This window comes from Terrapene carolina, unplaced genomic scaffold (genome assembly GCF_002925995.2).
Source record: "Terrapene carolina triunguis isolate 2854851 unplaced genomic scaffold, T_m_triunguis-2.0 Scaffold62, whole genome shotgun sequence".
Taxonomy (NCBI): domain Eukaryota; kingdom Metazoa; phylum Chordata; order Testudines; family Emydidae; genus Terrapene; species Terrapene triunguis.
Genome location: NW_020664413.1, coordinates 55,688,220 through 55,714,547, shown reverse-complemented (window position 1 = coordinate 55,714,547; position 26,328 = coordinate 55,688,220). Strand labels below are relative to the sequence as shown.

The 26,328-nt window shown below is 41.0% G+C and overlaps 1 protein-coding gene across 1 annotated transcript in view; it reads right to left on the bottom strand.

The window, feature by feature from the left end:
- LOC112111543 (aldehyde oxidase 1) overlaps positions 1-26,328 on the bottom strand; it is an 85,169-nt gene that overhangs the window by 48,352 nt on the left and 10,489 nt on the right. Inside the window, exons 5-19 of the mRNA XM_026647669.2 lie at positions 25,869-25,995; positions 24,697-24,758; positions 23,798-23,872; positions 22,622-22,702; positions 21,220-21,364; positions 20,947-21,039; positions 19,317-19,468; positions 19,003-19,096; positions 15,434-15,543; positions 14,387-14,571; positions 9,631-9,793; positions 8,183-8,275; positions 3,185-3,354; positions 1,462-1,588; positions 447-569 (exon numbers count right to left, since the gene is read on the bottom strand). Coding sequence (XP_026503454.1) covers positions 447-569; positions 1,462-1,588; positions 3,185-3,354; positions 8,183-8,275; positions 9,631-9,793; positions 14,387-14,571; positions 15,434-15,543; positions 19,003-19,096; positions 19,317-19,468; positions 20,947-21,039; positions 21,220-21,364; positions 22,622-22,702; positions 23,798-23,872; positions 24,697-24,758; positions 25,869-25,995 — 1,800 coding nt within the window. The remainder of the gene's footprint in view (positions 1-446; positions 570-1,461; positions 1,589-3,184; positions 3,355-8,182; positions 8,276-9,630; positions 9,794-14,386; positions 14,572-15,433; positions 15,544-19,002; positions 19,097-19,316; positions 19,469-20,946; positions 21,040-21,219; positions 21,365-22,621; positions 22,703-23,797; positions 23,873-24,696; positions 24,759-25,868; positions 25,996-26,328) is intronic.

Here is a 26,328-nt window from a genome sequence, read left to right as displayed (position 1 = left end):
GGCAGAGTTCCCAGATCAGGAATTCTGAATTGTTGTCATTCACTGGGTAATTCCAAGAACTGCTTTCCTGGAGCAGTTGGTATGGCCTGAAGAGAGAGCAAGAACACATCATAATCCCAGAAAGGAACAGGCCGGGGAATCCTTAGATGTGAAAGATCCCTGTTTGTTACTATATGAAAAAGTGAGGATCTTCCTTAAGAACTAACTAACCAACCAAGTGCAAGTGGAAACTTGGCCAAATTCTCCTCTTTTTACATTGACATCATTGGGGATGTACTAGTATAAGTGACAGCAAAAATTTGGCCCTTAGTCCTTAAAAAGAGAATCCAATTAGTCATACTTCACTTGTTATAAAAAAAAGTAAATAGCAAGTGAAGAGTAAACAGCTGCTTTCCCTGCCCAAGATAAGTCAGTGAAAAAGCAAGAAGGATGAGGCTAATTATTACCTCAACAGTCAGGATCACTGGCTCCAGATCTTCATACTCTATCTTCACTTTTGCAGCTGCTTGTTTGGCATGAACATCTGAATCCGCAACCACACCACAGACAATCTGACCCACGCAAATTACCTGCGAAGTACAGTGGAAATACTTCCTGTATTCAAATGATCCCCAGGTGTGCTTACTGAAATTCTGGACTCAAATAAATAGTGTTCACATTTCTCTTTCTAATTTTTGTTTTGGTTTAACCCTTTTTATTTGCTATAAACCTTCCCCTAAACCAATACACTAGTAGAACTATCCATGTTATTTGGGAATCAAGCACAGCATTTTCAAAAGTCCCTAAGTGACTTAGGTTCCTAAGTCCTATGGACTTCCCATGAAACTGAGGTTCCCAAGGGCCTGAGTCACTTCTAAAAATGAGACTTGGGAGCCTACGCGACTCAGAAAATATCTACGCTGTGATTGTGGGTGTGAGTGTATCACGTGTAGATATATCTGAACTGACTTCAACCTACCTAGCTCATGCACCAATAGCAGTGAAGCCACAGTAGCACAGACTTAAGTGTGGGCTAGCTGCCCAAGTAAATACCCAGTGTGGGCTTGTGCAACTCAGCTCACACTAAAGCCCATGTTGCCATGGCTTCACTGCTACTGGTGCTCACACTAGCTAGATTAGAGCTAGCTTGGGTATGTCTACATGTGCTGCGCTCAGCCCCTCATTCCCAAACTGCAGTGTAGACATACCGTCAGGTGCTTGAGAAAAGATTACCCTATATCCTGACTAGTCTGATTCATCTGATTTAAAGAGGTATGTCACAGAGTTCGGTTATTTTGATACTTAGAAGGGAAATGGAAAAAGAACTAAGAAGTTGCCCCATAGAGCAGCCAAAATAATTCCCAACATACACATTCTGCAAAAATTCAAGAGTCAATATTGTTCCTGTTTAGTTTAATTATAAATCAAGGATCAAAGAGACATCACCAAGAAAAATCATAGCTACTGACAGACACTTTATACCTTATCTTTTGCAAATATAATCTCTGGATCACTGTAATAGTAGAACTCGTTTGTGGCTGGGACATCCTGAGCTGTTATAATATCAAACACTCCTGGTGCTTTGAGGGCCTCTGATGTATCAATCGATCTAGGGGGAAAGTATAAAGTAGTTAGCGCCACACACTGTTGCACGTGAAGTAAAACGATACAATATATACAGAGGTAGCCTGTGCCGCAAGACTCTGCTCTCACACAGCTCTTTGGGGAAGCTGCTGGTCACTGTCTTTATCCTCCTTAGAGATAACAAGATTGAGTAGAGGGAAGGGAAGGCTGTTGGTGAGCTGTTTCCCTTCCAGAAAAGGCTTGCTGTGTAATAAGAAAGTCACTGTTCCTTTCCCCCATTAAGCAGAATTGTGGTGGAGAGGATGGCAGTGGCCCATTTGCTCCATAGAGGAATATCACCTGTGAAACACCCAGCCCCTTGTTGTGCACTCCAGCTCTTTTGGTAGAGACAGAAAGAACTCTGTTTGGTCCCATCCTCTACAAGGTATGCCTTTCTCCCAAAGCAAGAGAGAATCTTGTATTATAATGACTGAATGTTAAAAACAAATATGTGTGTTGTAGTCTGTGGGAAGAGCTCGGATGCTCTCTCACTTGTTTGACTCTACATACGTATTCTGCCTGGATAGTATACAAATCAAACCAAGGGACTTCAGGCCAAGATTTGTATTGGTATTATCTAAATACCAAAAGTTTTGTTAACTCTGCAAATTTAGGTACCATCTCCTGTCTAATGACAATGCTGAAGAAATCATGTAATTAGCACACAGTGCTCTGATGGAATTATAAATTAGGACAATAGTGTTAGGTCAGGGATTTACTGGTGTAGTTCTGAAACACAAAAGAAGGCTGGGTGTGTCAATCTCTTCTGCATTAGAAGGAGAAAAGATCTGTGGCATAGAGTGGTAGAATCAATAATGCAGCCAGGTTACTTGATGACAAGTACAAATATTTAGGACTCATCTACACAGAGCAGATACGTTAGTTTAATTAATGGGGTAATTTTAGTTAAACTCTATATTGGTTTTAAACATGTTTTATAACAATTTAGCTTGCACCTGTTAACACACAAGTTAAACTGCTGAAAACCAGGTTTAAACTGATATGTGTGTCCAAACTGCATTGGTTTAACTAAATCAGTGCAATCTTAGGGTATGTCTTCACTACCCGCCGGATCGGCGGGCAGCGATCGATCCAGCGGGGATCAATTTATCGCGTCTAGTCTAGACATGATAAATCGACCCCCGAGTGCTCTCCCGTCGACTCCTGTACTCCAGCTCGGTGAGAGGTGCAGGCAGAGTTGACGGGAGAGCAGCAGCAGTCGACTCACCGGGGTGAAGACACCATGGTAAGTCGATCTAAGTACGTCGACTTCAGCTACGTTATTCACGTAGCTGAAGTTGCTAACTTAGATCGACCCCCCCCCCAGTGTAGACCAGGCTTTAGTTATACCAGTGCATCTTTTGCGAGCAGTTCAGGCCTTACAAAGATGCTGAGCTGGTATTCAGATTAGTATTCCATTATCAGAATGTTCTGAGTGTCTATCCTCTGTTACAAAGCAGAGTGGCTGAGATTTTCAAAGCAATCTAGGGAAAGTTGTGCATCTAAACACCCTACACTGCTCTGAAAATCTCAACCAATGCTTTCATGGTTATACTTTTCTTTCAGGCATTTATGCACTTACACAATCTTTGCATGGGCTCTGGAACTGGTTATCACAGCCAGGAAGAGCTCTTCATCCACAGCACGAATGTCATCGCAATAAACAGCTTCACCAGTGGCGTGTTTTATACCAGCCTGGTGCATGATGGGACGTCCTACTGGATCCCTGGGAAGCTGCTCTGGGTTTACTTCCTGCTTAGTAAAAAAAAAACCAATCCCAGCCCAAGAAAGACAAGCCAGGGTGTCCTTCTATTAGAGTCTGAAAATCTCTGTTTAACAGCACCTACTTCTGGCATAATATTATATACAGATTAGGCTGGAGCATTTACTAAACTGCTGATCCCCAGAGGTCACTTTAATCCCTCCTATGCAATCTTTTCCAGAAGTCTACCCATTTTGTTTCTAGTTTCTCCTGATTTTTTTCTATATTTGCTATGTCCTTTATGACACAAAGTAGCCAAAACAGAATGCAGTGTTCAAGAGGATGATGTGTTGTCTTATTGATAGATACAGTGGTGCTGTAATAATTTTCTGAATTATTCTCAAGTGGCTTCTGTTGTGTATTTCACCTTTTGGGCAATACAGTGCAGTGAGCTATTCACAGTGACTCCTGAATTTCCCCCCTGAAAGCTTACAATTAATTCAGCACTGCTCAGTATGGACAAGCAGTTTAAATGTTCCTTCCAATGTGCATTCCCTCATAGCTGCCTGTGAGGAATTTAATATGTGACTGCATTGCCTATTAATTTTATTTTTCTAGGTCCTCCTTGAGAAATATTTTTTTGCCATCAGCAAATGTTGTCATGTACTCATTGACCCGCCTCTGCCCCTCCTTTCCAGTCCATTAATAAACATCCTGAACTACTGATCCCACTGACTCCTCACTACTAACCTTTCCCGATGCTGAGAACTGGCTATTTATTCATATTTCCGAATCCTCTTTCCCCCTACAGTCTCCAATGCACAGACAGTTTGATTAACCTCTCCTCCCTCCAGTAGCTCCCTCTCTATTTTCTTTTTAGTCAACTGTCTGCTACTAGCAATACGTTGAGAAATGACAGTTTTAATTAGATGTCTCCTACCATGAACCTGATTGTTGGACTCCCCAAACCAGCTCAACTGTCCTCTAATGGAACATGACAATAGTCTTATCTGAATAAGTACAGATCGTTCAGTACTTGCATTTATTTACCTGCTGTTAAAAGATTAAATTGCTCATATTACAAAGTAAGCCCAAGTCATAGTCTACAGATTTGCAGAAGATAAATACTGACAGCAGTACACTGGCTTGCTTAGAAATCACTCATGCAACACAATGCTGAATAATCTGAATAATAAAATATGCCAACTTGTATTGCTCAGTCACTGCCTGTTGACAGGCCGCTGGTGGTCTCTGACACCTTAAAAAGGAATCCAAGACATGAATATCTGGTGTATGGAAAGCAGTGCAGTCTACTGGCTGGCAGCACAGGACTGGGACTCAGGAGAATTGAATTCTGTCACTGCCCTGCTGGGTTGACCCTGGGTAAGCCACTGCACTTGTTCCCCTAATCACCCTTTGTTTATGTAGATTGTAAACATTTCAGGGCAGGGACTGTCTACTGCGGCCTTGTCTACACACACAAATTGTAATGATTTCACTAAATCAGTTTTCCAGGTGCACCCCGCCTGTGAGCAGAATCTGAAAATCAGTGTAAGTGTCCCTTATAACAGATTAGCTGGAAGTTGATGACCTTAATTACATTGATATATGATGCTCTAAAACTGATTTTAGAGTATCCACAAAAAGAGTCTACATTGACTTAACTAAATCAGTCTACATTAAGGTAAATCAGTTCAACTTGCCTATGTAGACAGGGCTTGTGTGTTTGTACAACACCTAGCCTAATGGGGTCCCGATCTTGATAGCGGCCTCTAGGAGATACTTTAATACAAATTAATAATAACGGGTTTGCCATTTCAAAGACAGCTCCAGGTTCACTGAGGAAGCAAAGACTGCAAACAGAAAATGCAGTGAGACTAACACAAGCACTAATAAATCAGGTGCTATCACTGCACTGAAAGGAAATGTGATCTCATTTTTATTAGCACATAAACCCATGCAGAGCAGGAGCTCAAATGATGGTTCTCCATCAGCCACTCTTCTCCACACACTTTAACATGCCACTAAAAAAGAGATTCTATTTCCTTTCAGTGCTGCGGTACCTTTTTGCTTATCAGTGTGTGCTATATTTTCTGCCTGTTGGACATCTTTGGTTCCTGAAGGGACATGAAGTTGTTTGTGAATTCTAATTCTAATGAATGGGGGATGTGATATGGCAGCTGTCACTTTCTAAAGGTTGCTGTTCTACTATTACAAGAGCTTAGTGGGACCCAAAAAAGGATTTGTCATTTATATAGGAAAGATTATCCGAAGTTATAGCAAGGATCTAAAAATGCCAACAAACAAGCAGTTTCAGAGGGGATTTAAACTCTCATGCTTGAGGGCATATGTTAATCTCTAACTACTGGGGGATAGTGTTTCCCCTGTGGGGGGCTCTCCTATAACAGCCTGCTGCAGAGTTTCTTGCACCATCATCTGAAGCTTCTGGCACAGGTCACTGTCAGGATACTGGACTAGATGGGCCACACTAATCCATCCAGTATGCAATTCTATGTTCCTACATGCAATGCAGTCAGAAGTACATCTTAGGAGCAGCTAATCAGCCCATTTACCACAATATATTAATATCCTGTTGCAAGTTTCTAATAACTCATCATTCACTACAAATGAACTTCTTGAACCTACTGAGAAATCTTCTAAATCTGTAAATGGCTACATGTGACACCGAGTGGAGCTCTGTGCTTACTGGAAAATCTACTGAAAAGGAAAGCTATTCCTCTTGTGAAATGGGGATGAAAAGTTTTGTCTACAATGTTCAATTTTATAAGCAGTGTGAAAGCCAGTGATGTATGAAGACAAACAATTACTTAAGTTTCTCCCTGTTCAAACATGTTTTGATAATGAAAATACTAATGAAACACTGACTCTGACCTAGATTTGGTTCTATATTAAAATAAATGGTTTCATCCCTTGTGATATGTTATTGTTACAACGAGGTATTTTTTCTGCAGTTGTGTAAGCCTCCAGATGTTGTTGTTCCTGACTTTGCTCATGTTTTAACAAGAAAAGAGCCACAGTCATTCTTTGTTTTTGCTAGAAAACTGACTTTAAAGTAGTATACAACTTACTGTGCCTGATTCTCCTCTCACTTTATACTAGTAAGAACCATGTGTTTACTGCAATGAAGTCAGAGTTATACCAGCAGAGAATATGGCTCTCTTCTGTGTAATTTCACATCAGGGTGACCAGATGTCCCGATTTTATAGGGACAGTCCCGATTTTTGGGTCTTTTTCTTATATAGGCTCCTATTACCCCCCACCCCCATCCCAATTTTTCACATTTGCTGTCTGGTCACCCTATTTCACATGAATATAATTTTGTTTAAGAGCTATTGACAATAGCACAGTATGATAGAATAATAGATTCTTCAAGCACTTTGCATCCTCCTCCTTCTTCTTTTTCCCCCTGCTACCTCAGATTTTCAGATTAATACTGGCTTCTTTCTATCCCTACATCACCACTGGTACAAGAGCCTTCTCCCCTGTAGATACTGCCCCCGGGAACAGCCTTCCTTTATCTTTTTGCCTCATCGATGCCCTAGCTCATTTCAAATTTCAACATCTCTTTCCACCAATTACCTTTGCTGCTTCATTTCTCTTCCCCTCTGTTATTTATTTGATTTAACTCTAATTGGAACATTTTAAGATACAATCTTATATTAATACAACAGAAATGTTTTCAGTTTTCCACTGGTTCCCATTCCCACTGTCACATAGGGTGTAGCCCCAGGAATAATGCTGCTGTTTCCAGATGACCATCACTAGAGCTGGGCATGAATTTTTGGACTAAAATTTTTTAATCAGAAAATGCCAATTAGTCAAAAACAGAACTTCGCAAATTTCCTGTTTCAAAAAAACTTTGAGGGAAAAAAAAGCTTCAGAATTGTCAAAATGTCCTCTTTTGTCATTTTCTAAATGATTTTTCAGTTTAAAATGACTTTTTGTAATTTAAGTTAATTGATAGGAAACAAAAATGTAAAAGTCAAAATTAAAATGAAACATTTTGAAATTATCAAAATGAAACATTTTGATTGCCTTGATACAAATTGGTTTTGGATTTTTGGTTCATGAAAATTTTTGAGATTAGACTTTTTGTCCCGATTTGGGATGGGAAAGAAGATTTTGAAATCTCAAAAATTCTTGTAGAACAGGAAAAAAATTTCTGCTCAAGGACATGAAGAATAGCTCTCTGTTCCCCTCTGCTGCTAAATTTTATTTGAACACATGATAATCTGTTCAATCACATATAGTAGAACCTCAGAGTTATGAACACCAGAGTTACAAACCGACCAGTCACCCACACACCACATTTGGAACCAGAAGTACGCAATTAGGCAGCAGCAGAGATAAAAAAAAAAAAAAAAAAAGCAAATACAGCACAGTATTGTGTTAAATATAAACTAGTAAAAAAAATAAAGGGAAAGCAGCATTTTTCTTCTGAATAGTAAAGTTTCAAAACTGTATTAAGTCAATATTCAGTTGTAAACATATGAAAGAAACAACCATAATGTTTTGTTCAGAGTTACGAACATTTCAGAGTTACACACAACCTCCATTCCCGAGGTGTTCATAAATCTGAAGTTCTATTGTACTTCATCTCATTTCCATACTCTATTCCAATCACTTAGGTCTCTGTAAGGACTGAGCATGTACTAAAGTAGGGATAAGTTAAAATAACTAGCGTTAAGAAAACTGAAGCCATAATGATTAATGAGCTTAAATCAAAACCACAGAGTTCAGCATCCTCAGTGCTTTGCAAAATCTGTATCTGGCCTTCACTGCTTGGGCTCTTCTTGTATCTTAATTTTTAACAGTGTCTTTTAAACTGAAGGGCAGTATTAAAAGATCCTCACTGACCTGGTATATTTGTTCGCTCTGGGGCATTTTGGGTTGGAAATCTTGTAGCACACTCCCATATTTCTCCGATATGTCAGGATACAGATGGGGGTCCTGAAAGAGAAGTGTTTCAATAATAATAGTTATGTTTTCACAACCCAAACATTTCTGTTAAAAGAATTAGCAGCCGCAATGACTGAACATAAGCCTCTCAAGTTTCCCCCTATTTAGAAGAGCCCAAAAAAATAGCTGAAAATGAAGTGAAGACTGTTGAGCATTCATAAAATATTTATTTAAAAAATACACACACACACACACACACACACACACACACACACACACACAAAAAGCATTTGGAGCATAACACCACAGCTGTTTCAGGAGACCAACGAAAGGAACTGCAGTAAGAAGAGGTTAACTTTGTTTTGAGGTAAGAACAAAACTGACATAGAACCTTTGCTGCTGGTGGTGATGATAGGCGAGAAAGGAAAAAAACAGCTTGACTCAGAGCCCAAGCTAAGGGCTGGTCTTCACTACCCGCCCGGATCGGCGGTAGAAAATCGATCTCTCGGGGATCGATTTATCGCGTCTCGTCGGGACGCGATAATCGATCCCCGAATCGACGCGCATACTCCACCAGCCCAGGTAGGAGTAAGCGCCGTTGACGGGGGAGCCGCAGCGGTCGATTTGCCGCCGTCCTCACAGCGGGGTAAGTTGGATCAGATACATCGAATTCAGCTACGCTATTCCCGTAGCTGAATTTGCGTATCTGAAATCGATCCCCCTGTAGTGTAGACGTAGCCTTAGTTTGCAAGGCTGGCAATTAAAGAAAACATTCTTTTCTTTGGAAACTGAACAGATTTAATACAGGAATCCTTCAGAAAGAAAAATCAAAATTAGAACCACACAATGATATCTGAATAGATTTTTCTACAAGTCTTCTCTCCAAACCAAAAAATCATAGCATAGATAGAAAGAACAGGAGTACTTGTGGCACCTTAGAGACTAACAAATTTATTAGAGCATAAGCTTTCGTGGGCTACAGCCCACTGCATCCGAAGAAGTGGGCTGTAGCCCACGAAAGCTTATGCTCTAATAAATTTGTTAGTCTCTAAGGTGCCACAAGTACTCCTGTTCTTTTTGCGGATACAGACTAACACGGCTGCTACTCTGAAACATAGCATAGATAGTTAGTTTGTGACATTTATGCACATTGCAAAGCCATTTATTTATCCCAGCTATTTGTCCTTTTGAGAAGAGGTAGACCAAATAAGATGATCTCTCTCTTTTTTATTTTTTTTAGAGTGAGAGCTCTTTTAATAGTGGCACTGATATGTTGTTATGTATTTTTTAAATTCTTTGTGAACACAGAAATTATGATCAGCACACAGTACAAACTGGATAAATAAATACAGAGTACAAGACCTTTCACTAGACTTCATGAAAATAAACCCAGGACATGAATTTACCATCCTGTTCAATGACTGAAGCACTTCCAGGTAGAATTTGAAGAGGAAACTGACAATCAAAGTCCTTCTATATTCCACCTTCCCACCTGGGGCTGAGCCCGGCAGAGAAACTTCTTTAAGAACCAGTCTGCAAGCTTCATCCAGCATCTGCTCATTCCAATGCCTGGCAGAAATAATAATAATACTGCAATCAGTATATTAGGCACAGCTGGACGAACTAAATGGTGACCAGACTAACTTGCTTGTATCACAGACATGGGCATGATCCTTCTCACAATGAAGTCAATTGTAGTTTGGATTTCAATGGGAGCAAGATTGGGACTTTGATCTGTAACACAGTGTGGTTCACATCGAACAGCTGCTACTCACACGAATAGTCTTAATGAAGTCAACGTAATTGAGCCCTATATGCTAGTAAAATAAATCAGCTTTTTTTAAACTATGAAAACTGGTTTAATTTATAGCTGTCGATTAATCGCAGTTAACTCATGTGATTAACTCAAAAAAATTAATCACGAATAAAAAAATTAATCATGATTAATCGCACTGTTAAACAACAGAATACCAATTGAAATTTATTAAATATGTTTGGATTTTTTTCTACATTTGCAAATATATTGATTTTTATTACTACACAGAATACAAAGTGTACAGTGCTCACTTTATATTATTATTTTTATTACAAATATTTGCACTGTAAAAATGATAAACAAAAGAAACAGTATTTTTCAATTCACCTCAGACAAGTACTGTAGTGCAATCTCTTTTTTGTGAAAGTGTAACTTTCAAATGTAGATTTTTTTTTGTTACATAACTGCACTCAAAAACAAAACAATGTAAAACTTTAGAGCCTACAAGTCCACTCAGTCCTACTTCTTGTTCAGCCAATCGCTAAGACAAACATGTTTGTTTATATTTACGGGAGATACTGCTTCCTGCTTCTTATTTACAATGTCACCTGAAAATGAGAACAGGCATTCGCTTGGCACTTTTGTAGCCGGCATTGCAAGGTATTTACGTGCCAGATATGCTAAACATTCGTATGCCCCTTCATGCTTTAGCCACCATTCCAGAGGACGTGCTTCCATGTTGATGATGCTCGTTAAAAAAATGTGTTAATTAAATTTGTGACTAAACTCCATGGGGGAGAATTTTATGTCTCCTGTTCTGTTTTACTCGCATTCTGCCATATATTTCATGTTATAGCAGTCTCAGATGATGATCCAGCACATGTTCATTTTAAGAACACTTTCACAGCAGATTTGACAAAAAGCAAAGAAGGTACCAATGTGAGATTTCTAAAAATAGCTACAGCACTCGACCCAAGATTTAAGAATCTGAAGTGCCTTCCAAAATCTGAGAGGGACGAGGTATGGAGCATGCTTTCAGAAGTCTTAAGAAACCAAGACTCAGATGCAGAAACTACAGAATCCAAACCATCAAAAAACAAAAACAAACTTCTGCTGGTGGCATCTGACTCAGATGATGAAAATGAACATGCGTCGGTCTGCTCTGCTTTGGATCATTATTGAGCAGAACCCGTCATCAGCATGGACGCATGTCCTCTGGAATTGTGGTTGAAGCATGAAGGGACATATGAATCTTTAGAGCATCTGGCATGTAAATATCTTGCGATGCCGGCTACAACAGTGCCATGCGAATGCCTGTTCTCACTTTCAGGTGACATTGTAAATAAGAAATGGGCAGCATTATCTCCTTCAAATTGTAACCAAACTTTTTTGTCTGAGTGATTGGCTGAAGTAGGACTGAGTGGACTTGTAGGCTCTCAAGTTTTACATTGTTTTATTTTTGAATGCAGTTATTTTTTGTACATAATTCTACATTTGTAAGTTCAACTTTCATGATAAAGAGATTGCACTACAGTACTTGTATTAGGTGAATTAAAAAATACTATTTCTTTTGTTTTTTAATATGCAAATATTTGTAATCAAAAATAAATATAAATCAAGCACTGTACATTTTGTATTCTGTGTTGTAAATTGAAATAAATATATTTGAAAATGTAGAAAACATTCAAAAATATTTAAATAAATGGTATTCTATTATTGTTTAACAGCGTGATTAATCGCACAATTAATTGTGATTAATTTTTTTAATTGCTTGACAGCCCCAGTTTAATTCTATTAAAAATTATCACTATACAATAGCTAATGGCCTGAACTTTCCAAAGGGACTAGTGATTTTGGATGCCAACTTGAGACATTTTAAAGGGGTCAGATTTTCAGATGATGGATGCTCGGCATCTTCTGAAAATTCTGCTCTTTTGAAGTATGTCACACAGTTGATTCTATATGGATAAAAATCCCAAGCTGTAAGAATATAAATATATTAGCAGGGCTATATTACTGGCCTCAAAATCAAGAAATGGAAACGGAGTGCACAATGTTGAGAGAGATCAAAGGCGTAGCAAAATCTAACAAAAAGATAATGGAGGGGAGGTGTTTCAGCTTATAAACTGATCAAATGGCACAATAGGACAGAGTTTAGAGAAACGATTTATCAGCATTTTCAATTATTGCCAGGGGCCACTCCATCACAAAGAATTACAGGGGGTTCAGAGAAGAGCAACAGAATAATCAAGGGCCTGGAAAAACTCTCCGTTAAAGAGAGGTTGAAGTGACTTGTGGTCATGACTTGACTTGTGGTCCTAACTGCTTTAGGCACTTTTGAAAATCTTAGTCACTGTATCTATTAGAGCAAATCTTGACACTCAAGAACAATAATACCAACTGTCAGTGCCTAAACCAGAAAAACAGACCACTGTCTGAATACACAGAAGGCCAGTTAAATATAATGGGTTGATCCAAGAGCTCAGACATCTCTCTCTCGTACAGACATCTTTGAGGGCAACAGCAGATTTTTTGTCATTTATTTTTTATTAGTTTTTGATGAACTGGCTAAAAACATTAAGGATATAAACAAAAATTCAGAAGGTCTGATTTTATTTGTTTACATATTTTTATAAGACAGCCATTGCTGTGACATCTGGGTGTCGTTACAATTAAAAGGAGTGTAACATAGTGTTACATCAATTTAAGGCCCCGATTCAGCAAGCACGTGCCTTTGCACTTTGTTGAATACGGATAGACTTAGGTACATGCTTACGTGCTTTACTGAATGGGTATCTATGTGAATAAACTGTAGGTCTGCCATGATGTTCAATGAAAAGCTTGCAACAGGAAAAGGGTTGTCAGGAACTCACACTACATAAGCTGCACAGAAAGCATGCAATTCTTATTTAACATTTTAACTTGGGTGCTCAAAGGGAAAGGATTATTTATTTAGACATAACAAGTGCCCACAATTCAGGGAATATTAGGGATTGTTTAGGAACAATTAACTCTGTCCTGTCACTATATAGAAGGAATAGAAAACATATAAAGCACCCTTCTGATCCAAAGGACTCTTTGTAGACCAATGTCCACTATGTACCACAACAGATAAGCATACTTATGGCCTGATCTAAAGCCCATTTAACTCAGTGGAAAGCCCCCCATTGACTTTAAAGAGCATTACATCAGGGCCTTATTTTCACTTGTGATTAGCACAAGAATTTGAACCCAGGTCTAATGAGTGAGTAAGATAATACCCTATTCCAAAGTGCTACCTAGTTCCCAGATTAATAATAAAAGAATCAATGTTTTAAATTACAATACTCAAATATCCTGTAAACCCTCGTTACGTAAATGGTAACCTGACTATTTAACCACACCAAGTAGTTATTTAGCAAGAATATGTTATGTTAGCACAGGAGAAATACTAAAAGCGACGTGAAAGCCTTCCAAATCCAATTCAAAATTGGGTCATAAGTTGCATGAGAGAAACAGTTCCCAGGGGTTTGTTCACGGGCCCTGAAATTTGAGGAGGTTCAGGTTAGCACAAGCCCAGTTTTTTGGTGGTTAAATCATATTCTCATTTTCTCCCATGCTGCTCCTTACACGTGAGAAAAACTCCCAGTCACAACCTGCACAATCAATGGCATTTCCTCCTTCAGGTCCCTCCTTATAATGCACCTCCGCCAGGAGCATAGATAGAGAAAGCTGCACCTGATATCTGCTAGCTAGGTGGTGAGTTCTGATTACTGCTATTGATTGGCTAAGACCAGTGCAGAGAGCTAGTCTATGCTAAAATACCATATCCCTGCCTTCCCCAGCCTCAATGGGGGAGGCAAGTTAAAGCAGCCCCTAGGCATGCCCTAGTCTGCTTTTGGGGCCACACCCAATCCTGGCTGCCATCGAACCGAGGAGGCATAAGTCCCCTCAGGCCCTTTGCTGCTGGTACTGCTAGTGCAGGGATGAGTCCCTCTTCAGTGCCCACTTTAGAACCCCACTCCCTCATACTAATGAATTAGCAGCCAAGTTTCAGCACAGCTGTTAGAGACAGAATGGATGAAGAACTGGTAGAGGTCCCTCGAGGTCAGGTTGGGGCACAACAGCAAAGTGATGTAGTGACACTAATAAAGCAACTGTACTAGCCTTCTGGAGAGACCTTTCAATGAGCACAACATTCATACAGAGACTTTAAAACATTTAGAATAGAAAAGTGTAAATATTCCATTCTGGGGTGGGGAGATGACTTATCACTTGGGCTGATCTGTGTTCATTTGGTGGGTTATAAATGGCATCAACCATTCTGTAAATAAAGGATCTCTGTATTTATGCCCTGAAACACTAAAAAAACCTAACAATATTCCAATCTGAAAGCTATATTAAGTCTCTAGGAATTCATACGGTACCTCCCTATGAGTGCCTGACAGGTGTGTTTTGCACAGACGGTGGTAGAGCCAATGCCGCCATAGAAAATGCCAAAGTCCATAATTATGTCTGTGCCTTCCGCAAAAAGTACCCTCATCCCAGCATTAGCAATTGGTAGAGCGTTTTCCCGGCGCTGGGCCTGTCGGAATGCCGATACAAACTCCCCCTAAGAAAAATCAAACAGAGGCTAAGAAGTATGCACAGACATGTAATATGTTCCAATAGAGACCTACATGAACTAAGGTAACAAATACCATAGAGCATGGATTCTACTTCCAAAACATTTAGGACCATTCATTCCCTTCCCTTAACCATCCAATAGTTCCCTCTTCACTGTTGTCTTGCAAGCAAACCCGCCTCTCTCTCCATCTCCTGCAGAGCCCAGCTGGTCTGACCCCCTCTCACAAATGGTTACTGAGAGGTAAGGGGGAATGGGAGTGGGCTGCATTTAGAATGGGAGACAAAACTGAAGAGGCTCAACCTCTGCCTTAACCTCTGGACTCAAGCACAAATCAAGCCAGTATTTCAACTCTATCTTCTGCTTTTACAGATCTTTTCCTTTAGTCATCTAAATTCAACTAAGTCACATTTTTATTCAAGACCAGAGATGTGCGACTGCCTGCGGGTATCTCCCAAACAGTCTGCTTACCAATTCCCAGAGATATTGCCCTTACACAATGTTACTGGTGACACAGCACCAAGCAAACAACATTGTCTGGTGCAGCAATTATGCGTGGAAGCATGGACCATGTATCAATCCTGTAGTCCCTATGTAGGCAAAACCCTCAGGAGATAACGGGAGCTTCATCTGCATAATGACTGGAGGTCTAGCCAGGCTGAAAATGGGCAGCGTTCTGGGATAGAGAATATATCAATGCCCTCCAAAACATTTCACTAGTTGGGTGGTTTTTGTTTTTTTTAAAACTACAGATGGTATTTCTTCCTCCTGTTCTTTCTTTAATTCCATATAAACACTGGTTAAACCATCCTTATCACAAAACAAATCCAAACATCACAGCAACATTTACCTTCCTGGAATGAGGGATGTGAACAGAGACTAAGACTTCTTCTGGCGTAAGGGTATTGTTACCAACTCCATTGGCAAAAATGTCACTCAAAGAAATCCACCGTGTTCCTTCTATTAGAGAAAAAAGAAACGGCAATCTCTGTACAATGAGAAGTGAACTCTTGGCAGTTTAAATATGTAAATTCAATTTAATTGTCAAGGAAGAATATGGAATACTTCTGGGAAAAGAATTCATATAAAATCCCATCAATAATATGCACCTTAAATGTAAGTGGTCTCTCTATTTTCAATAGTTACTAGAGGAAGAATTTGTATTGTCTTTTCCTTTCTCTTTTTGATCAACTGTTTTGAAAGTTTAAAAGGTCACAATTTTATGAGATGAATGATTAAAGCTGGGATTCTGAAAGGGACCTAAGGGAGGGAGGTAGATTTCCAAAGAGAGTTGGGCACCTAACTCCACTAGGCCCTTTGAAATTCCCAGTCCAAAAACCATGTAACTACTTAGGCCTTGTCTACACTACAGAGGGTTTGCTGGTATAGCTATATCAGTCTAACTACCCCGGCAAACCATCCTAATGGAGGTGCAGCTTGTACCATCAAAAGAGTGATTTGCTCAAATAGCTTAGGCTACTTCCTTGAGTGAAATAAGTTATAACAGCAAAAGGCCATTGTTCTAAAGCAACATAACATATAGGGCCCAGTTTCTATGGCTATGTCTACATTAGGAAAGCTTTACCAGATTTAATAGCAAAACCCTCCTAGTGCGGACACAGCTATTCTGGCAAAGCTGTGCTTTGCAACAGTATAGCATTACAGTGAAAGCACAGTTTTGCCAGTATAACTGCATCTACATAACAGACGTCTGCCAGCATAGCTTCATTAGTCAGGGATCACAACTCTTCAAGCCAGCAGGTTCAGGGGTACACCTATCCTGGCAGACATCTGTAGGGTAGACAGGGGCTGTAGGTGAGAGCCTTAGTAGGACATCCAAATCTCAAGGAACTTCTCTGACCATCATCACTGTAGTATCTGAGTAAGTAATTAACAATAAACAAGGAAATATAGTCCCACAGTTTGACATTCAGAAGACTTAATGTACCTAAATGCCAATCTGAACATCTAAAAGCAGGATTAGGACATTTGGTGAGTGTCCTTATATTTGCAAATTACACACTGTTCTGAAATATCCACCTAATTTAACAATACACATGACCATCTAACGGATCAGAAAAGAGCAACAGCCAGCACACTTTCTCCTAAAGCATTCCTATTTTATATGTATGTAATTCACCAGTGTGTTTTTCCCCCATCATAACATGTTTACATGGGAACACTAGGAAATTAAAGTTAATATAATATCTTAGTCAACACTGTGTAAATTGATACAGCTTGTTGAACAGTGTTGAAGTGTTAGGACATTCTAAATATAGCATTATGCTTACAGGAAATAGTGCTCCGATCATCAATAAAACCTACTGCTTATTTATATACCTAAACTGTTAATTATATATGTGGATAGCCCAGGTGTTGCTATCATGTTATCCTCATCCTCTCGCCCGAACTCGCTCCATTTGTTTATTGTATCCACTTGTTTTGTTTCAAGTTGTGCCCTAATCCGGCAAAAAAACTTTTGCATGTGCTTAACTTTATGCAGATGAGTAACTCCACTGAACTCAATGTGACAGCTCACCTGTGTAAAGTTTAAGCACATGCAAGTGCTGGCAGGATTGGGGCCTCAGATTGTATATTCTTTGGGGCAGGATCTGTCTAATATGGCACCCAGAACAACGGAGCCCTGATCAGATTGGGACTGAAGGGGCTACCATAATACAAATAATAAATATTATTAATAAGTGTACATTTTCTAAACACTGGTGTCCTTTATGCTTTGCATATGCTGCATAAAGTACACAATGTGTTAGCAACAAAGGAACTGTTTATTAAATTTTAATAATAATTAATAATTAACCATATTTAATATTTACATTGGTTAGCTTCCACAGTCCTCATCCAGGTCTCAGGCTTCCTATAACCAAAAGATCTTTGGTCCACAAGGTGAAACACCCTCTCCCAATCCAAGGGGAGTGAAATTTATAAAATGGCTGCCATATTATGGGGATTATTCTTACAAATGCCACATGCAATAATGTGACTGCGATCTATCCATCCAATAGTATAAGGAGAGATCCCTATTTTGAAAATCCAGGAAAGGTGAACTGCCAAGCTTTGACAGAGAAAAATAATGAAAGTCCAATACACAAAACAAATGGGTTCTGGAGGTCCCTGGTAGATTATCCCGCGAGTCCACACTGAACATACTATATTTACAGGTAAAATGATTATTTGTCTATCTGCCAGCTGCAAATTAACACTAGGACCTGGGAGTCTAACTGGGACCTGTTCCTTCGTGTACATCATCACCTGTAAGAAGAGTCCTGTGGCCAATTAATGTCTGTGCAGCCCTTCTCTTCAGAGGGTCTGCCAGGAGTCAATTCTTGGCCCTTGGTGAACAATTCTGTTAAGCAGACTCAAGGACTAGATTCCTCTCTTAGCTGCATTGTCTCTGCAGGGTTGATGGGAATGAAAATCTATAAAAACTCTTGTTTGTCACTCAGGTAAGCAGGCTTGTCTCTCAACACAGGCACAGGGTGGCTCTGTTGAGTGAGACAGTGCTTTTTTTTATAAAGTCATTTTCCGGAGTGGAACTGTATTTTGACAGAAATTCTGGCTCTCATGCCCACCCCTGTGTATTCACGAAAAATGGCAAAAGAAGTAGTGCACAAATCCTGACCAGGAAACAGCACCTGGGGGCTATAAAGGATCATGGAGAGATTCAGTGAGAGGGAGACCCAGTGAGTCCTGCTAGAGACCGGGGGACTCGAGGAGGTCCTGGAAGGAAGAAAAAGGTGCTTCCTGGGGGAAGGCTGAAGGCAAAGAGAGCAACAAGAGGGGTTTGCTGGCTGGCGTCCCCAAGCCAGAAAACCAGGGTTGGAGACAGGAGGAGCAGCAGAGGCAATTGCCTGCTGGCTCTAAGCTAGAGAGGCAGAGACAAAGAATGGAGAGGCAGAAGGCAGGCAGTGGAGGAGCTTTCCCGCTGACATCTCCAAGACTAGAGAGCTGGACCTAGAGGAACCATGAGAGGGCCAGTGGAAGTGAGGGATGGTCCCCTGGCAAGGATGCTCTCAGCAGAGAGGCTGTGTGTGGGGGGGGGGTGTTCCCTGCGCTACAGTTGGAAGGGCTGGGATGTCCTACTACAAGTTCAGGAAGAGGACTACATTGGAGAGCCAGCGTGTGATGAGAGACACCAGGGCTGTATGTTGCATGTACTGTAAGGACTATGCTGGGGAAATTCTGGACTATGTTTTGTTATTTATGTTGCATAGGGCTTTTGTAATAAATGAACCCACCAAGGGCTTTGCTTTTACTTGGGAAGTTGCTTTGGACTATTTCTGAGGAATAAGAAGAAGGGAAACTGAGGCATGCCTGCCTGTTATGCCATGGCCTGCCATGGCCTGCCATTGCAGGGCACTGCAGGGAGGGCCACCTTCTTACAGGTACCTTGCCTCTTACCTCTTGATGCCAAGTTGAGGGTACAGTTGCCAACTGCTAGAATGGGATTCAAGTCAGATGTTGACTTTCTACTCATAATGTTTCCACCTAAAGACTAAAAAAGGACATTATGTCATTAAGTCATCACCTTTATGTAAGTGTCAGTACAGTGTGAGGATTTACAATGATCAAAGGTCATAAGACTGACAGTGACATAAAATTAATTTTAAAGTCTATTATTTCAACTGTGAATACAAATATTATGCACAGACAGAAGCAATTCCATGCAGTTTTGCTAACCCATCCACTTGTTACTGCAATAATAGACAACATACGGAAATGTTTCTTATCTGCTGTCCTCCCAGAGTTTTTAACTGATGCAAGAGAGCACGGAAAATCTTTGTCTTCTCCCCTGGAAGTTCTGAGACGGTGTTTGCCAGGGCATCTTTCACTACAGCCAGACTGCAGGCAGCTCCAAGGGTTAGTCCTGAAACCAAGTTATTGTAAGTAGTAAATGTGCGCATTGCTCCAGACTGTACTTTTGTAATTATGCAGTGCCTTTTTCTCACAATCAGCTCTCATTAAAATGTGGATAGGAATAAGGCAACATCTTAAAAGTTTTCTGTTACACTTTAATTTAGGAAACAAAACAAATACTGCATCAATTTCAAAATCTGCATGTGCAAACTGGAGTTAAACTAGGACAGGCTAAAAGTCTTTAACAGTCATGGTACAGAGTCCTTCTTTGTCAAGGGTAGCAGCTAAGCACATCTGGAAATGGGGAGAGAGATGTGGTCTAATGCTCTGAGCCATGAACTCCCAAATTGTAATCCCAGCTCTGACAGATTCTCTCTTTGGCCTTGGGCAAGTCGGTTAAATTTTCTGCCTCGGTTTGCTCATCTCTGTCTCACTTACAATGGGGATAGTAATATATACTATCTATCTCCTAGGGCATTTGTGAGGCATAATTCATGTTATAAAGTGCTGTGAGATCCATGCATGGATTCTCCACAGAGTGTTGGGGGGGCGACAACGGATGTCACCCCAGTCTGCCCACTCCTCCCCCTGGCCCACCCAGTCTCCTATCTCTCCCCCAGAATGAACACTGGATCTACAGAGAAGCCTCTGTGGGTTACAGAGGAGGAGAGGGAGACGTGCTGCAGAGATGGCTGACTCTCCCACCCCTTCCATGTAGTAGGGCGGATATCTGAATGTTGAGGGTCCCCTCCATAAGCAGACATTGGAGAACAAATAGCCAATAACTTTGATTCTACACTCCCCCTAGGGCTGACCTCAGACAGCTAAACTGAGGTAAAAGGTGTTAATCCACATCTACACTAGGGATTGGGTCATGGTTAGGATTAGATAACACATACTAGCTAGCCCAATTTAACCTCAACTTCTTTTCCTAATCTAGACAAACCCATGCTGTTGCTAATGTATCATGCATTGGTGCAGGGATCATCAGGGGTGGCTCTATGTATTTTGCCGCCCCAAGCACAGCAGCCAGGCAGCTTTCGGCGGCACGTGCCTGCGGGAGGTCCGCTGGTAACGCGGATTTGGTGGCATGCCTGCGGGAGGTCTGCCGGTCCTGCGGCTTTGGCGTACCCGCTGCCGAATTGCCGCCAAAGCCATGGGACTGGCGGACCTCCCACAGGCATGCCGCCGAAGGCTCCCTGACTGCCGCCCCCACAGCGACCGGCAGGCCGCCCCCCATGGCTTGCCGCCCCGGGCACGCACTTGGTGCGCTGGTGCCTGGAGCCACCCCTGGGGATCATAGCTATCTTGATCCATGGATGTCTCAGGAATTATTTGCAGAAACAATCACAAGCATCTCTAGAAATTCTTGGAGATCCAGGATGTCTGTAGAGCAGTTCACATCTTCCCCACTAGGGAAGGGATCAGTATTATCTTATGCAGAGATATCTCCATGTGTTTCAAAGGGCAAAAGTAGGGTTTACTTACCATTGTCTGTGTACCTCACCACATTCAGATCTAGGATCCTTGCAGGAGAGATGATAACTGGATGATGCACTCCTTTAAATTTCATTTCAGGCCCTATAGAATAGAATGAGATTTAGAGAAAAGGAAGATTGCTGCATTTCCAGAACTGTGACTATGTCATTGTTGAGCCACATATTAAGGACAAAGAACACACAAGCAATTCTAAATGCTGCCCACGACTGTTCATACATACACTGGCACAAGCATAACAGGATGTGCTCTGAATCTACATACCCACACTGGTGTTCCCCACCACGAGAGGTGCTTTGGGGTACTTAGCCTTCAGCTCCAGAAGCTCCTTTAGGCTAGCAGGTGAAATCCATGTTGTTCTTTCCCCTTGGAAAACAAGAGTTCTTTTTGGCTGATTTTCAGCCATTCTCTATAGGGGAAACAATGTAGATTTAATATTTAAAGCTCCAGAGAGGCAGCGGTTATCTAGTGAATAGGGCACTGGACTAGGAGCCAAAATAATTCCTTAACCACGGAAGTCATACTTAAAACCTCAAAACTGGGTTTAAGTGGGACCTAAATAGTGCATCAGCCTTGTGCTGGCCCTTTGCACGGGGAGGAAATTAATGCTTCATGAATAAAATGCCTAAAACTGACTCAGATGTGTCTAGCAAACAGGATTTATACTGAATATCCTGCAAACTACACACTTAGGGCTGGATCCCGTACCCTTGGAAATCAATAGAAAATTAATTTCTAAAAAATCCAGGGCTAGGCAGGCAGAGGCGTGGCCAGGCAGCTCTGAATGCTGCCTCTACCTGCAGGCACCCGCCCCCCCCGCAGCTCCCATTGGCTGAGGTTCCCGGCCAATGGGAGCTGCGAACCTAGTGCTCTGGGCGGAGGCTCAGGTTGGCCACGCCTTCGCCTAGCAGCTGAGTGAGGGAGATGTTGCTGCTTCTGGGAAGCCCCCCAGGTAAGCGTTGCCCAGAGCCCACTTCACCCCATCCTGTGCCGCACCCCCTGCCCCCTCCCACACCCAAACTCTGCTGCTGGGGGGTGGGGGGAACACCGCAGGGGCCCGAGACTGCCCCAGCAGCAACCAGTGCACCTGGCGCAGGGGCTGCCTGAGCTGCCCCTGAGCCAGGCACACCAGCCGCTGCAGAAGTCATAGAGGTCATGGAAAGTCACGGAATCCGTGACCTCCGTGACAAACTCGCAGCCTTACTTATAACTTTGTCAAACTTTAACTGTTTAAGCTGAAATTTTCCATGTGCGGTGTCTGTCACAGACTGATTATTTTTGGAAAATTTCAGCAAAACCAGTTCAGCTTTTTCTCAGAACAAGATGACGAAAATGTGTTGTTTTGGCCAGATTAAAAAATTCATACAACTATTTTGTTGAGAATCTCCAGCAGCTCTTTGCTTTGCACAGGCAACCTTAATTCCCTACATTTTGAGTACTTGACTTTGCATCTTTAATGTTCTTTTAATGTAGTTCTTGTATGTAAATATAAAAACTGAATTTAAAAAACATCAAAGATCTTTGCAGATCTATCGGAAAATATGTGATATTTCTCCTGATGGAACCACTCCACTACTAGACAGCATATTAAGATGAGTACTGAACTACATGTAAACATTACAAATGTTACAGCATATATCTACAGACCAAGAGCAATTCTACCTACCATTAATTCTGGTGGAAATATAAACTCCTGGGTGGGGTCCAAGGGCTGAAATTCATCTGCTGAAAACAGCTTGGTGGAAAACTTATACAAACAAACAAACAAACAATTTTTTACTTAATTCATTCTTTATAAAAAAGAAAGAATCACAAGGACTGGATCTGAAGCCCACTGAAGTCACCAGGAGTCTTTCTAATTACTCTAATAGCCTTTGGGTGAGATGCTAAGTAAACTGCCATGTATTTAGTGGGGGCTGCTGCAGTGGAAGAAATGGAGAAAGGCCTCTCACAGCTTAGTCACCTTCCCTGGCCCCTCTGGAGCTAGGAGTGTGGAACGAGACAGACCTGAAATCCTAGCTGCACACTTCCCTCTATTCAACTATAGAGAGGTGAGATGGCGCCATCTTTCCCCCAACTCCTCTTACACACACTCACAGGGCACAGATTTTTGAAAGGAAAGTTTACATAAAATAAACCATTCATATGGACGGGAATTTTCACATAAAATTAGTGTCATGATTCTGATTTAGTTTTTGAGGCAAACTTCAGTTCTGTGAACACAATCCTGCCATGAGCGCCATGTAGACAAACCCCTGAACCCACACAAAACCTCACTGACTTCATACGGCTTCACCTGGGCACAGGGATTGCTAATGCAGTGGTCACTGCAGAATCAGAGCCTAAGAATATTAATATTCCAGAACACAAAAGATTGTTTGAACATGCAGATCCAAACTCTCCTCTGCATTGTTACAAGAGACTCCAGTGGAAGAGGGTGAAGATTTCCCCTTTCACTCACGTACCTATGCCTTTGAAGACATATCTAAATCCCCCACCATTAACAGTGCATTCATTTCCTGTGAAAATGGAAAAACTTCCTGACCACCCAGGATGGTACATACATCAGTAAGAGAAACTTTCTAATTTCACAGAACAGCAGCAGCAATGGTTCTGTGGCCTGCAACATGCAGGAGGTCAGACTGGATGATCATGATGGTCCCTTCTGGCTTTAAAGTCAGAGCAATGCAATGGGACATAGTGGGCTGTAGTCAGCTGGCTAGAGGATGCTGCATGGCATAGCACTTTGCATGTACTGTAATTACAAGTAATAAGCAGTGCAATGCTCTTCACCTAGTGCAAATTTTACATTTAAACAGGAAGGAAAAACAATTAAACTCACCTTCTCTCCTTTGAGTTTGTCTTCTTGATCCAAGCAACAGTTCCCATTTTCTTTACTTTGACAACAAAATGGTTCCTAAAATAGTAATATCCCATTAATACAACATAAGACTTCTGCTCATAATGAGCTTGATCCCAAGTCAATTGAAGTCAATGGGAGTCTCTCTTCTGACTTACAATGGGCTTTGGATGAGGCTCAATAAAATTGCAAATATTCATGTTTTAAGGCATTATCTTTTTCTTACCAAAACCTTTTAAAAAAAAGTTCTCCATGAAAAAAGGTTTTCGAGATTTCTCAGTGGAATTTACACAAAATGTTGGCAGACAGAGTGAACTTTATGTCATTAACACTCATAACACCACCTCTTTTAGTTCAAATCTTATTTCAACTTTATTTTATGCATGTAATGCCATGACTAGCAAAGACCAAAGTCTCCTTGCCTCAATCACGCAAATATTCCCATTGACTGCAATGAAACTACTTTTGTGAGGAAGATTTGGGCCTCTTCTGAACAGTTAATATTTAGAACCAGATTTTTATAATACTCTTTGCCACTCTGCAATTTGTATGTCTGGGCTAAATATTACAGAACAACAGGTTTATGTGGCTCGTGCCCTGATCCAAAGCTCACTGGAGTTAACAGAAACATTTTCATTGACTTCAATGAGCTTTAGTTCAGGCGCTGAGAGATGGCTGATCTGCATTACTAGAATGGACAGCCAACAACCCTTGACAGAAACAAGATTTGATGTGTATTTAAATTCACAATGGTCTCTGGTTGTTTAGATATTGTAATACACAGTAATACATGCCTCACTATCCCATAAAAATATTTTAGAACAAATATTCAAAGCAGTTGAATAGGAACACTCTTTGAACCCTCCATTCCCACTGCTTACCTTACAGAAGGTTTTACAGCCATCTAAGATTGGCCTATACCCAGTGCAGCGGCACAAGTTACCTGACACCAGAAAATAATAGGTGAACTATTAGTTCTATCTATGACATATAATTGAGGATTCAAGTCTTCATGCTAAGGTTGGTCTTTTTGAGATTTCAGGAGAAGGGGGATAGCTCTGAAATGCAGCATGGGCCAGACGTACAAAAGGGCTCAGCATCCGCTAGCTCCTGAGAGAAGGAAACTCTTCCAGCAGCTAAGAGGAAGCTGTAATACTGCAAGAGCTGCATCAGATGGCAGCAGTGCGTGAGTTGACCCAGGGCCTTAACAACTTTGGCTTCGGCTTCACAGACACAAAGGTGGGTTTTTACAGAGAGATAACTAGCATGGGATAGTTCTCTCATTGTAAAAACTTAAGTGGAGACAAGGCACTTGCAGTGTTTACAATGAGGTAGCTAGGAAAAGTCAGCACTATACCTCCTGCCTGTGGTTGACCCTACCAAGTTTGCCTAATGGTAAAACTAAACTGGCCTTGTCTCCCCTCTGCTTTTACACTGGGATAGTGAACCTACATTAGTTATCCCTCCCTAAAAGCACACCTTTTTGCAGTGAAGACATAGCCAGTCTCTCTGTTATTTTATAGTTTTATTACTGTCACAAAAGCTTTGGCACTGTTTTGAGGTTTATAATGTTCTGAACTCTGTATATGATGAGATCTAAGGCCAAGATTTTCAAAAGTGGCTACTGATTATGGATGCCTCAATTTTTGAGTACCCAACTTGAGACATCTTAAAGGGGCCTGATTTTTAAAAAGTGCTTAGTGCCTACCCTCTGAAAATCAACTCCCTTAAAGGTGTGCCAAGTTGGGCACCCTAACTGAGACATCCCAAATCACTAGTCACTTCTGAAAATTTTGGCCCAAGATTTCACTCCGCTGGAGGGTATGCTATTCAGCATGACATCACAGATGTGCTGTTTAGTATATAGGCACCTCACAGATTTCAGGCAGTAAAGAATTCATTGTTGATTTCTTCCCTCCCCCGCTTTTCTGAAAGGAAACCATCAATAAAAATCTTATTTACTAAGAGATTATTTATCTTGTTTGTTCATATATTAAAAATGGCATTTTGGTGGGGGGTTGAAGGGGGGGAGGACAAACAAACAAAAACTAACCAGCCAGAGCTGCAGCTATCTGCTCCATGGAGGGTTCAGGGTGGTTTCTCAGCAAAGTATACATGGACATCACCATTCCAGGGGTGCAGAAGCCACACTGAGAGCCATGGCACTTGGCCAGCCTTTCCTGGAACAGAACAGAACAACAGCCCCTGCTTCAAAATGCAAAATCAACAAATTTCCTTTTTCAATCACTTAAAAAAGCTGTTGATTTCAAAAATTACAAACATGATTTAAAGGGTTACAAGATCTGACCTAATTAACATAATATAAAATGTGACAAATGTTACAAACTTAAATGCCTTCCTCTTAGAAATGTGAGATATTTCGAGAAGAAACTTAATCTAATGTGAAAGCTGAACCAAGAATAGTTATTTCAGATGTGTGGGTCCAAGCATACCTGACTGGTGGACGAAGGGAGCAGATTATCCCACAACTGCCTACTTCGGGGTTCTTACAC